General features: G+C 41.9%; 1 protein-coding gene across 7 annotated transcripts in view; it reads left to right on the plus strand.

The window, feature by feature from the left end:
* Positions 1 to 13,644, plus strand: part of pde1cb (phosphodiesterase 1C, calmodulin-dependent b) — a 120,003-nt gene that overhangs the window by 33,359 nt on the left and 73,000 nt on the right. For 2 of the 7 annotated variants that reach the window (XM_038717704.1, XM_038717705.1), the window contains exon 1: positions 8,060 to 8,661. The exons of the other annotated variants lie outside the window; for them this stretch is intronic. In XM_038717704.1, coding sequence (XP_038573632.1) covers positions 8,561 to 8,661 — 101 coding nt within the window. In that variant the 5' untranslated portion in view covers positions 8,060 to 8,560. Of the gene's footprint in view, positions 1 to 8,059; positions 8,662 to 13,644 lie in introns of those variants that run through there. 7 annotated transcript variants of the gene reach the window in all.

The following is a 13,644-nucleotide window of genomic DNA, read 5'->3' on the forward strand; positions in this document are numbered from 1 at the left end:
TGATGTCTGTTGTGATAAGACCAGTCCATTTTCTTTGACTGTATTTACAAATAGGCAGAGGGTACATTAAGGGACTACTTTGAATCTGCCCTCACCCTTACCTCATAACTCCTGACCTCACTCAATAATAGTGTATTCACTTTGCCCACATAACAGCCTTTAAATACACTACGTGAATTCTCCCACCCATGATGTGAATAGTTCCCTCTGTGTAGGCTTTGCACACATCTTATTGTGGGGTTAATATAGTAATAGGATCAGAGCAGTTACAGGCTGGGAGGCACTTATGTCTGCGGAGCATAAATTTGCTGTGATGTGAGTGAGCTGAGCGAGTGAGTTACAGTGAGTGTAGCGTTTCCTGAGCCTTGACCCTGAGGTGAACTCTTGGACAGAAAATCACCATCTATCTATTTTATGGTGGCCATAATTTGCTGGCGACAGAGACACAAGTTACCCCACAAGTACCCCAAAATATCTGCTTATCAAATTAAAATAAAAGCTCCTTTAAAGATCCCCATCGGACATATTTTATGATATAAAAAAATATTTGACTAATAATATGTGTCTGATTTTTTTTCCACAAAAAAAGTTTATTTGCCTTGTTAACATAATTATATCTGTAATTTCTCCCCCATTATATATCCAAAATCTATGTATACGCAAATATTTAACTACTAAACACAAGATGTCTCCTACTTCACAGTGAGGTGTATGTTCATTGGAGGCCTCCAGCTTCCACATCGCCATTGTGTAAGATCCATATTGGACCATGATTGACCTCTAGAGTGCATGTGATGTCACTAAATCATGCTCGTACAGACAAGTGTTAAACTCAGATTTAAGGTGAGCACAGAGCGGCCTCCCTCCTTCAGCAGATTAATCTGAAAACCTTGTGGAGTCATCAGTCACCAGTCATCATTCTGCACAGTTAAGATCAAGTGAAGTAACAATAAGGCTACGTTCAGACCGCAGGCCAAAGTGGGACTTTCACATGTGGTCCAAATCCGAGAGATCGAATCTTTTTAAATGCGACCTGAGTCTGGACACTCAGGTTGGAACTGAGGCAACTTTGTAGGGTTTTCCTGTCTGTATTTAGACTATAGTTTCCACTGGCCTCAGCCAACCCCTCCTGGAACTGTAGGAAAGATTTCTCATCTCAGCTAACGAGCTCAGACAGCTTACTGTAATCTACCTGTCCAATGTGAATGGTAGATAGTAGAAGTAAAGCAGGGGCAAGTGAGGACAGCAGAGCATTTAGGAAGCCAAATTGACAGAATTTGTATACCAGAGCTAGAAGTCGAGTGAAAATTGGAGTTATAGTAATCATATGCTAGAAACATGGCTCAAATGAGATACTAATGTTGCTCTGTACCTGCTAAAGTACTTGCCAATTGTTTGCAAACATATTGACCATAAATAAGCACTTGATTAGCCGTTAGTATATCAGGCTTCTGTTTCTGTGAGATTACTGTCACATGAACAAGACTAAGAGTCAGCCATGCTTGTAGCTGTGAGGCTGCACTTAGGCACAGCAGTGATTTGAGCGAAGCGTTCAATGTCTGTATACTAACATGGTCACAAATTGGACTTTTGACCTTATGGTGGTGCTAGATGAAAAGTCAGAGGATCATTAGAATTTATCTTGTAGGGACCTTGAATATATATAGCAAATTTGATGACAAACATTGAATAGATTTAGATAGGAACTTTCTTGCCAAGTAGTGTTTTACACGTATGAGGAATTTGCTTTGGTGATAAGGTGCTACACGTAGACAAACATACAGTTGACATAAATAAATGTAGAAATATATAAATATGGAATAGACAATGCAAGTTCCATCCATCCATCCATCGTCAACCGTTTATCCTGCGTACAGGGTTACGGGGGGCTGGAGCCAATCCCAGCTTACATCGGGCGAAAGGCAGGGACAATGCAAGTTGTATAAGAATGTTAAAAAGAATAGAGAAAAATAATACAACTATTTGCAGACAAAGAACAACGTCGCAGATATTTACATGTGCATTATTGTGGTATTGTGTTGTGCAGACGTATTGCAATGGAAGAGAAAATTGTGTACATAAAGATATAAATACATAAATTGACAATATAAAAATATACAACAAAGATGAACAATTAACAACAAATATGTGCAATGTTCCAGGTTTGTGCACGATATTAAATGAAATAGTTTTTGCATGTGCAGAGACATTTGTATTATTTGCAAGGAGAGAGTATCAGTGGGGGACCGGGATCTTGCCAGAGGAACAGTTTGTGACCGGGATGGGAGGGGTCAGCTGCAATTCTTTCCTGCTTGCCTCAGAGTCCTGGTGGCGTACAGGTCCTGGAGTGATGGAAGATTGCAGCCAATCACCTTCTCTGCAGAGAAAATGATATGCTGCAGCCTGCCCGTGTCCCTGGCAGTGGCAGCAGCGTACCAGATGGTGATGGAGGAGGTGAGGATGGACTCAATGATGGCGGTGTAGAAGTGCACCATCATCGTCTTTGGCAGGCTGAACTTCTTCAGCTGCCACAGGAAGTACATCCTCTGCTGGGCCTTTTTGGTGATGGAGGTCATGTTCAGCTCCCACTTGAAGTCCTGGGAGATGATGGTGCCCAGGAAGTGGAAGGAGTCCACAGTGGCGACTGGGGAGTCACCCAGGATGATGGGGGCGGGTGGGGCTGGGCTCTTCCTGAAGTCCACTGTCTTCAGAGCGTTGACTGTTCTGGCTGCACCAGGTCACCAGATGGTCGATCTCCCACCTGTAGGCGGACTGATCCCCACCAGAGATGAGCCCAATGAGGGTGGTGTCATCCGCAAACATCAGGAGCTTGACGGACTGGTGACTGGAGGTGCAGCTGTTGGTATAAAGGGAGAAGAGAAGGGGGGAAAGAAGGGGGGGAACTTGTGCTGATGGTCCTGGAATCAGAGACATGTTTTCCCAGCTTCACGTGCTGCTTCCTGTCCGTCAGGAAGTCTGTGATCCACCTGCAGGTGGAGTCAGGCACATTCAGCTGAGAGAGCTTGTCCTGCAGCAGGGCCGGGATGAAGGTGTTGAAAGCAGAGCTGAAATCCACAAACAGGATCCTGGTGTAGGTTCCTGGGGAGTCCAGGTGCTGGAGGATGTAGTGAAGGGCCATGTTTACTGCGTTGTCTACAGACCTGTTGGCTCTGTAGGTGAACTGCAGGGGGTCCAGGAGTGGGTCTGTGATTGAGTTTAGGTGGGACAACACAAGTCGTTCAAAGGATTTCACAACCGCAGAGGTCAGGGTGACGGGTCTGTAGTCGTTTAGTCCAGTGGTCCTTGTTTTTTTGGGGACAGGGATGATGGTGGAGGCTTTGAAGCAGGCTGGCACATGGCATGTCTCCAGTGAGGTGTTAAAAATGTCTGTGAGCACTGGAGAAAGCTGATCAGCACAGTGCTTCAGGGTGGATGGGGAGACACAGCTGCCCAGCTGCTTTGCAGAGTTTCTGCCTCCTGAATAGCAGGGGTTCATGTAATTTGCTACATATAGCCAAATTTGGGTTGTAGGCCAAAGTACACTAGCCACTGCGGTGGCACCTGTAATGTATGTAAAGGATTTCACTCTTTTAATGCTTTTGCCAAGAAATCTGCTCAGCAGATTCTTTAGAACTGCTTTTACGTTGAAAAGAAAGTCATTCAATCCAATTAAAACAAAGGTTATAATCTACAAAACTTTTCAATGAGATGTTGTCCAGTTTTGACAGTAAGCAAGATGACTTTCCTTTTCTGTGCTCTTATCTGCTGCTCCAACAACAAAATGAGACTTGTGGAAAAATGCCTCAGACTACCATCTTCTGTCAGAGTGGGTGACTGCAGATGGTGATTAACCCAAACATGTTTGCTTTCACTGTCAGTTTAGACAGTTCCACATTTTCACTGCAGTAATGACTTCATCTATATTTAAGGTTATTGTCAATTTGTCAGGACGGTTTACTCTGAACCACAATTGTCAGTCTCATGGTGGCGAAAAGTCAGAGGATCACCAAATTCATTAGATTTCATCCCCTGGGAACCATGAATGTGTGTACCATTCATCCATGACAATCATCCAATAGTTGTTGAGATTTTTCAATCCACAGTGGATAGACCAACATTGTCATCAATAGAGCAGCTAGGTTGGCTAAATATCACAAAACACTTTAACGTCACATATAAGTGAATACAAATATTTTGTAGTCTGAACTTTTTCTTCCTTGTGTTTACATGCCACATATTTCAGTCCAATGTAAGCGCTGTAGTAACAAAACCCCAATTCTTTCTTTGGTAACCGTTTGCACCTTTGTAACTACAGGTGTGTAAGACAAGGCCTGTTTACTGCCTCCATGCTAGTCCTGATTGCTCCCCTCTTCAACTCGGTCCTCAGATGTATGCATCACCTTTGACCTATGTGGGGAAGAAGTAATGGGAAATTTCTTCTCTGGTGTATTTTTCCACTCTGCAAATAAATATAGCTTTATAGCTGGGTGCCCTCAATTTCTCCCACCCATCTTTCCATCTCCACTGCATCCAATACAAAAAGAGAAATGAAGTGCAGAACTGTATAGATGGAAAATCACATTTTTTGATAAATGATCTTAACCAAAATGTGGTCATTACCGCAAAGGCGATTGCTATTTTGATGCATAGATATCCGTATCGGCTTGCCTGGGAATTTAAATGAGATTTGAATTTTTCATGTACCTCCAAATGGCCGGGGCTGTTAATGTCTTGATTTCGATGTGTGAGCTTTGAGGGAGCCCGAGCACAGTGACAAGAATACCTTAGCAGAGCATAATTTTACAGCCAGTCCCTCTGTCATAGTCATACAAATAATTCATTTTCCCAAGACTTGATTTATTAGGTCTTTTTTGTGAGTAGTTGTTGTGATAGTAATTAATTAGGGACATATTTTGATGATCATTATTTGAAGGGACACAATCAGTTCTTTCTCTTGCATTGGTTCATCACTCTTTAAAAATTAAATAAAATGTTCCATTATTTTCCTTAATCACTCATTCAGACATATACTATTGTTATGTAGCCCCCAAATTTAAAGCTTTTATTCACATTTGCTTCTCCTTTTTTGAACTAACATGTGACACATCTTGCATGCTTTGTGTGAACGTGTATGTGTTAGAATATGTCCTTCATACTGCTATTTACTCTCAATTTTGCAGTCAGATTCTTTGGCAACTCAGACATGAGAAATGAGCAGCAAGCAAAAGACCTCTGTGTATTCCTAATATTTTGTCACATACTCGAACATCGTTGTGCTGTCCCTCTCATCATCCAGTGGTCCAGATAAGCCACATTACCACAGTTGTGATGTTTCCCGCAAGGTGTTTCATTCATCAGTAGGCAATCTAATTAAAGTATTCTCTGAGATTCCTTGGGTGCAAAGGCTCGGGGCCACATAGCTCTCAATGAGGCTGCATTCTTGATCCTGCTATTCTATGAATCTGAGAATGTTTTTTTTTTCCTACTGGATGCTAAAAATATTTTCTCTTTACCTTTTAACTAACATTAGAGCTTATTGTTATTTGATCATCCAAAATCTTGGTTTGTGATGGTTGTCAGGCAATCAAATATGACTGAGAGAACAAAGTCAGAAGCAAAGAGTGATCAGTAGCTATTGTTATCAACTACTCTTATTTTTAAAAAGTAAAGACACAGGATCCATTTAAGACTATTCCACACCTTACAATATGTCCAATACATTCATTGCCAGTGTAGGAAGAAGTGTGTCCTCTATGTTGCGAGGTGGAAAGGTAAGGCTGAGGAGGTCGGGGTAGAGGATGGGCGTGTAGCATATCTGACTTAAATGCAGGAGACAATAGTTAGTATCTGGTCATAGACGTTTAGTGTAATTGACGTTCGCTTTTCTACTAACTGTAACAGCTGTCTTTCCTCAACCATAACCAAGTGTTTTTGTTGGCCAACCCTAAAGATGAGAGCATCCTTAAAATGAACTAATTAACCAAAGTGTCATCCGACCAAGTCTGCAGGAAAAAGTGTTTATAGCTGTTCTGAATGGTTACCCTCGAAGGTGGGGTGAAAAGCCAGCTGTCATGAGGAGAGGGGAGACAAAATTATCACTCAAATATGGGGCTAGCCTACCTTCTCCCCTCCACACACCTGGCCAATCACTGTGTAAATTAAGTGTGAAGATTGTGAGAGGCAGGGGAGGGGGGTTATAGATGCTGTTCGACCATCCAATCTGATACCTTTACCTTCCAATAATGAGGTTCTTCGGGTGATACTGTGGAGGTAAAATCAACCACTGATGTGGAGATCATGTGTCTTCTTCTCTTTATACCACCTGATAATCACAGCCTTGCAATCAAGAGTCAGCTGCTGTAAACTTGTGTGACTACTTCTTATTAAGTCAGTACCTATTTTCCTTTACCTGCATTGCACTCCACTGAGTGCAATGCAGCTTACATTGACCTTCCTAGTCCTTGCACTGTTTTTGACAGAACCTTTCTCACCAGACTCAACCTTGTTCAGTGTCACACTTGCATATACAGATGACATGGTACATCAGGCCCCTGGGGTGAAAAGCTGTGAACAGCAAGCAGCAAAATGTGAAGTTGCTGTTGTGGTTTCCCCTCAAGTTGACCTGTCATCTCTGCCTGTGGATTGCGATCTCCTGGGGGCCAGCATACCTTCACAAAAAGGGAGAAAAAGAGTGGATTGAAAATAGGCATTCAGAAAGAGAAGGAAACTGAAAACCAAACAGACAAAGGGAGAAAGAGACACAGATAAGTGCGCCTTTGAAGACAACATCAGCAGGCTTCATGGCACTCAGGCAGACCTCTCTCCTCCCTCCTCACGGAGGACCCATCTCAGCAGATGAAAGCAGGAACCTCTTTGAGGTGGTGCCCTAGCATTATCCCTGCATCCTGCATCAAGTAATTGAAAGACCTAAGAGTATGGTAGGGGGCTCGGAGAAAAGGGGGTTCTGGGCTGAGTCATCCTTGCAAGTTTTGGATTGGCAGAAAATGAGAATTCTCATGGGTTTTTCCTAGATGTTCAGTGAGCTTGGAGCTAGCTAAGGAGGAGAAGAAGAAAAGAAGCAGCAGAAAGGGCTGAAGAAGTTAAAGATGTACAGAATATATTTCTAACATACACTATTTAGCAATTTATTGTAATTCCTCTGGTCAGGCAGAATGACAAAGACCTGAACATTTTGAAATCACCATCAGGGAGCTGGCATCTCAGTAAAGATGTGGAAAAATATAATGGTTTATTATAGCAATCAAATCAAACTTTATTTATTAAGCGCCTTTCAGGCTTTACTTAATTAGATAATTGAAAAATAGAAATAATAAAGTTGAAATCTGAACATTATAGAAGAAAATGTCACATAACATATGCAGGACCTGGTGCATGGACATGGCTTATTGCTGCAGGTATCATAAAACAGAGAGAATAATGTGTGTGTAATATATGTATAATGCTTGTATTTGGGCGGGGGTGGTCTCGATGGCGCTCAATGGATCAGAGTAATCTCAGTCAAATCAGTGTCAATGCACTATTTAATCCTCTCTGGCACGACATTTAATATGCTGTACAACAAATGTATTATCTACATTTTTAAATGAATACATTACAGATCTACAGCTCGCTTTTGCAGCAAATGTTTTTATCAGTTTGAATGTTGATCTGCACTGCTGCTGCAGATGTCTGTATTTGCTTGACGACATTTACCTTTACATTCCTGATGAAATAAGCACACATCTGTTAAAATGTCTATGACTCAGAGGGTGAAAAAGAGAAGTAAAAGCTGTGTCGTTGTTGCGGTGTCTCTCGGGAAGAAGTCCTGTTTAAGTCCCTTTTATTTAACCAGGTGTTTCCAGTAGTGCAGGACAATCTTCGTCATCTGTTTTCCTAAAGGTCTCTCCTCCTTGTCCTTCTCCATCCCCACTCTATTTCCTCCTTCACTCCCTCTGGTTTTTCCTGGTGGATGAAACAGGACATGGTTTCTCATTATCAGCCAGACTCCTCCCTCTCTTTGACTGGTGGTGTTTCTCCTCCCTCCCTCTGGAGCGGAGAGCTTGGCAGTGAGCGTTAATCCCGGATTGAGCTGCCCTGCCGTCTGCATCCCGTTGTTGCTGGGAGAGCATGGCACGGCTCCAGGACCCCTGTGCTCACACAGGAGAGAAGTGAACGCATGAGAGAGAGAGAGAGAGAGAGACAGACAGACAGACAGACAAGAGAGGGAGAAAGGAAAGAGGTACAGTTTCATGACTGTCACAGCTGCTTGAGCACTGCGCTGCTGAGTGTTACTGAGTTTCAGTCACACGCACTCTCTTGCATAAACAAGAGAGAAAAGAGAAAGAAAAGGGAAGGATGACGGCCGGTTTGTCGCAGCAGTTGGTGCAACTGTGAATGAAGAAAGAGGAAACCTCGGTCACGTCCTGGGCTCCACCACATCGCAACATCCCTCTGCTCTGTGTAGCGTCTTCTTCTCCGCTCACACACTTGAGAGGGATTAAACTTTTTTTTTCTCCCATCATCTCTTGTTGGCGCATCCGGAACTTTTTAAGCAACTGACATGGAGTCTCCCACCAAAGAGATCGAGGAGTTTGAAAGCACGGCCCTGAAGTACCTTCAGCCGGAACAGATTGAAAAGATTTGGCTCAGGCTCCGGGGACTGTGAGTATATCCACTTTTACTGTTTTCAACAAGTGTGTGAAGCAATGCTGCACATGTGTGCCTCTGAGTTACTTTCATGTTTGAATTAAGCTTTTAATATTTACATGTGAAATGATCTATAATAATTGATCTGTAAAGCTTTACTTGCAAAACAAATCTGATATGAATGTACAGGAAAGAAACAGGAAAGGTGTCCTTGTCTTCGTTCACCCCACACATGATTTTGTTCATGTGTAAGATGCATTGTGTGTGTGTGTCGGTTTGAGAGAGAGAAAAAGGACCAAGCATAGACTGATTGATGAAAGTAGTGCAAATACGTAAAGAAGTAAGAACAACACAGAGAGATTACTTAAGCAAAACAGCTCTGAGCTACTTCCTTTGAACTATTTTTGAATAATTTACTTTATTTGACAGCAAGGGAAAAAAGGAAAGTACATCAGAGCTGAGGTATTAACTGAGGGAGGGTTGCTCACACTTGCACTCTTATTGCATGGTTATTTAAGTCAATTCAATTACTTTTTTTTACTCCAATGCACGAGAATGTTTTAAAGAGGTGGGGAAATTATTATGTTTTGGTGGTCTCCTCATGCCAGATGCCCTTTTTTATTGCATCTGACATGCAATAAACACCTGTAGTCCATTTAGAATTTTGGTGCTACGAGACTATAAATTTGTACTGAATGTGCATATTTTTGGTTGAGATATAGAGGCTGAAGGAAATTCCTCTTTGTCTTCTCACATATTTGGTCCTTTGCCTCTTATGCACCCATATTGTTCTCTTTAAATAAAACAAAAGCCTCCTTGAGCCTCACATTTCTAATTTCTCTCTCAGTATCTTTAGGGAGGTACTTTTTTAAACCCTCCAACACTGCAATATTACTTTCTCTCATCCACCAACCAATCAACACCTCTATGACCTTTCACCCTGAGAAGAAATCCCCACTCACCGCTTATGCAAGTTGAAGTGGGAATTTTCGCTTATCCATTTTCACTTCTCATCATTCTTCCTCAGCAGGGGGAGGAGACGGTGAGTTGTGTTTAGAACATTTATTTATTTTTTGTTACTGCTGGAGGTCTGAATGAAATGCAGTTTCCTCCTGCGCCACAGATGACTGCTGAGTGAATGAACTGTGCATGGGGCTGCAGTTCATCTATCAGCCTTCCTCTCCTCTCCCTTCACATCACTGTTTTATTTTTAGTTATTTTCATGTCATGGTATCTCTGTTGTTCCATGATTAGTCACTGTTTCTCTCTCTCCTGTGTCCGAAACCCGATATGTGGATCCCCCCACCATCATCCTCTGCCACATTTAGTTTCCTCGGATGGCTTCATTGTCTCTTCCATTTGGTCACCCTCATAAATCCCCTATCATAACCATCTGTCTTTTTGGATATTTGATGGATAGTGAGTCAGATGAATGTTTTTTCCCCCCATCACGACTACACTGCAGTCTGCTGGGTGCTCTGAGGGCTCCTGTTGCGTGTCAGAGATCACATTAGCCTTTAATCTCACAAAGAGCCTCCGTCTGAAGAGAGGGAGCTCCAACTGACAGGCAGCCCCCACAGATGTTGATGCTTCACACAGTGTATGTTGTGTGAGGGATCAACAACATGCAGCATATGTATGTGTGTGTGTGTGATTGGGAAAGGTTATGTGTGCATGTGCTTGTGTGGACAATATAGATTGGAAGTGTGTTTGAAAGTGTACATGGCGACTTGGTGACATTTACTGTATGTGATGACAGCTTATCCTAAGAGATTTGTTTGGCAGCTGTATGATTTGTGTGTATGTGTGTGTGTGTGCATGTGTGTGCTGGATGGCTATCACAGCACTCTCAGGCACAGTGTACTCCGCAGAGTACACCAATCATCTATGGATAGACAGAGAGAGCATTTGCTTTGGACTTTCCCTCTGTTCAACCTTCAGTGACGCAGTCTAAAGCCCGGTGACATCCACTGATGAAGTCATGAACAGCGTGTTGTGTTTTAATGCTTCACGCTGTCAAATGGACCTGTTATCTTTTTGCATGGGTGAATGTATTCCAATGGATTTTCACTGATAAATTGAATCAGTGCATCAGACGCGACCTCTCCGTCAACCACTGATTAATGGAAATCAATGAATTATTTAATCACTTGATCAACAGTTCATCACATAGAGCTCCCTAAGGGGAAGTCCCAAGGAGGATCAAGGTGGCCAGATGACCGCCTTGACACTATCTGATTTGTGAGGCACAAACAAGCTGCTTTTAGCCATCAAGACAGCTATTTAAACATAACCTAAACATTTACTTTTACTGGGCTACATTTAACTTCTCTGTGACCTTTTTAAATACAATAATTCCAAGACTTTCCATGAACCCTTCCAACCCACATCATCATTATGCAGAGGACATTGCATTAAAGCCTTCTAATTAGAAGAAGCTCTGTGTTGTTGACACACGCGTTTGGATATAAAGCAAGATCAGTGAGGGGGAGGGGGCAAAAGGTGGGATAAAAGATAGAAAAGGGGGTAAGGAGAATATCCATACTTTTGTTTCCCCCTGACCTTAAGGTTCCCATTTTGTTATTTATCCTTATTTATTGGTCTCTTACATGCTTTTGTTATCCATATCCTTCTCCTAAAACTCCTCCTCTCTTCTCTTTTTTGTTGCATCAATTTCTCTGTTTGTAACTCCCATAACATCTGACTGTGACACTTCATGTCTTTTTAATTGTCATTGCTTGATGGACCCAAAATGATGGATTTAATCTTTCTTTTTTTCTTATCATGAGGGAGCTCTTAACATTTCTTTACGGAGCTGATCTTCCTTAGCTTGCAGTTTTATTCTGAGCTCTAGGAAAGATTGATTCAATAAACGAGTGAGAAACAAATCAAGCTAAGTGCTGTGAATTCTGCCTGACTGGAATTTAAATCCATGTCTGTAGTGGAACGGCAGACGGTCCATCCTTCCCTCCACTTTGCTGTTATGAGTGTCTTAAGTGTGTGTATGTGTGTGTGTTCATGAATTCAACTTATAGAACCACACTGTTATCTCTTTATGGAGGCGTGGGCGTGTTTTAGGTGAAATGTTAGGGTAAGTGATAGCAGGTGTGTTTTAATGTGACTGTGTAGGTAACCTGTGTGTGTGTGTGTGTGTGTATGTGTGTGTGTGTAGTAGTACAGTAGGTGTGATGTCAAGGGGTGGGGTGGTGTGTGTGTGCTTTTTGCATTTCATTACGCCTCTCTTAAATCCCTCATCTGCATAAGTGATTGTAAGCATTTGCATTTTTTTTAAATAAATTTACAGTGGGAACACAACTAAAAAATATGACTTCTGGGACTAACATTATCCCTAAAAAAGGAAAAACAAACAACCACTACAATCAGAGGAACATATAATTGCTTTAAATACACACCTTTGATGCAGTAGCATTCTCCTGGATGCTTATTTTTATTTTTTGGGACAATGACAGCACAGTGACTCTCATGCAAGAAACTCCTTGGATTTTTACCTTAAAGCCTTCTTAGTGTTTTCTGTGCGCTTTATTCCAAGTCAGATTCAGCAAACTTACTGCTCATTTCAACTCAATGAAGACCACCAGTAGGTGTGCGTTCATGAGATTTGATCATTTGCATAATTAATGCCTGATAGGCTGTATAAAGCTGCCTGTTTCATTTTCTACTCGTCAGTGTGCAAGTTTTATTTCAGAATGTTGTTTCCAAAGGGCATAAAGAAGAGTTTCACACAGCAGAGCATCAAGTCAGCAGATGAAAAAACAAATAGAAAACAATTTCAGTAGTTGTATAGGAGGACCCAAAACAATTAGAAAATATCAAGCTGCCAAAGAATCGTCATCCAAACTGTGCTGTTACTGACAGAAACAAAGACTGAATGGTTTGACATGACATTAGATGCTAAAAACGTTTTTAAAAAAGCAAATAGGTCCATGACTTAAATGGGATGGACAGTAGTACTGTACATTATACAGCAAGTGATGATGTTACACTGTCGGGTGCAACTGAGCACCAGGACAGCCGAGAATTTTGTGCAAGCTCGTGAAATCATAAAAAAACAAACTTCTCAAATCTCTCAGTAAATTGGCATTCCATGATAATAATGATACCATAAATGGGATGTTAAATTTGAAGTAAATTTCTGCATATGTTTTTCTAGTGGAGTGTCGTATCCGCGGATCGGGTGGGTCTGGTCATAAAAACTAACATTCTGATTAATAGCAGTTGGGTTGCGGATGGGTGAAATAGGGTGAATCCCCGTTAAGAAAGACGCCATGCGCATTTACGCACGAGGTACAGACGCATAACTTATTATTTAAATATCCTGACACACCGACTGGATCGGTGAGGATGCACAGCAGCCTCTCTAATTAAAGAAAACTCTCATTCATGAATACAATACACAATAAAACAATTACCTGGATCAATTAAATCAACTGTGACCCACGACTAGTTATATCACAGTTTATTATAATGCAGCGTGTGAGGATACAGACACAGTGAGGATACAAACGCAGTGAGGATAGAGACGCAGTGAGGATACAGACACAGTGAGGATACAGACACAGTGAGGATGCAGTGAAGATACAGACACAGTGAGGATACAGACACAGTGAGGATACAGACACAGTGAGGATACAAACGCAGTGAGGATAGAGATGCAGTGAGGATGCAGTGAAGATACAGACACAGTGAGGATACAGACACAGTGAGGATACAGACACAGTGAGGATACAGACACAGTGAGGATACAGACGCAGTGAGGATACAGACACAGTGAGGATACAGACACAGTGAGGATACAAACGCAGTGAGGATAGAGATGCAGTGAGGATGCAGTGAAGATACAGACACAGTGAGGATACAGACACAGTGAGGATACAGACACAGTGAGGATACAGACACAGTGAGGATACAAACGCAGTGAGGATACAGACACAGTGAGGATACAGACACAGTGAGGATGCAGTGAAGATACAGACACAG

Source organism: Micropterus salmoides, unplaced genomic scaffold (genome assembly GCF_014851395.1).
Source record: "Micropterus salmoides isolate LMB-PRFRI ecotype aquatic unplaced genomic scaffold, ASM1485139v1 Ms_hic_scaffold_14, whole genome shotgun sequence".
Lineage (NCBI taxonomy): Eukaryota > Metazoa > Chordata > Actinopteri > Centrarchiformes > Centrarchidae > Micropterus > Micropterus salmoides.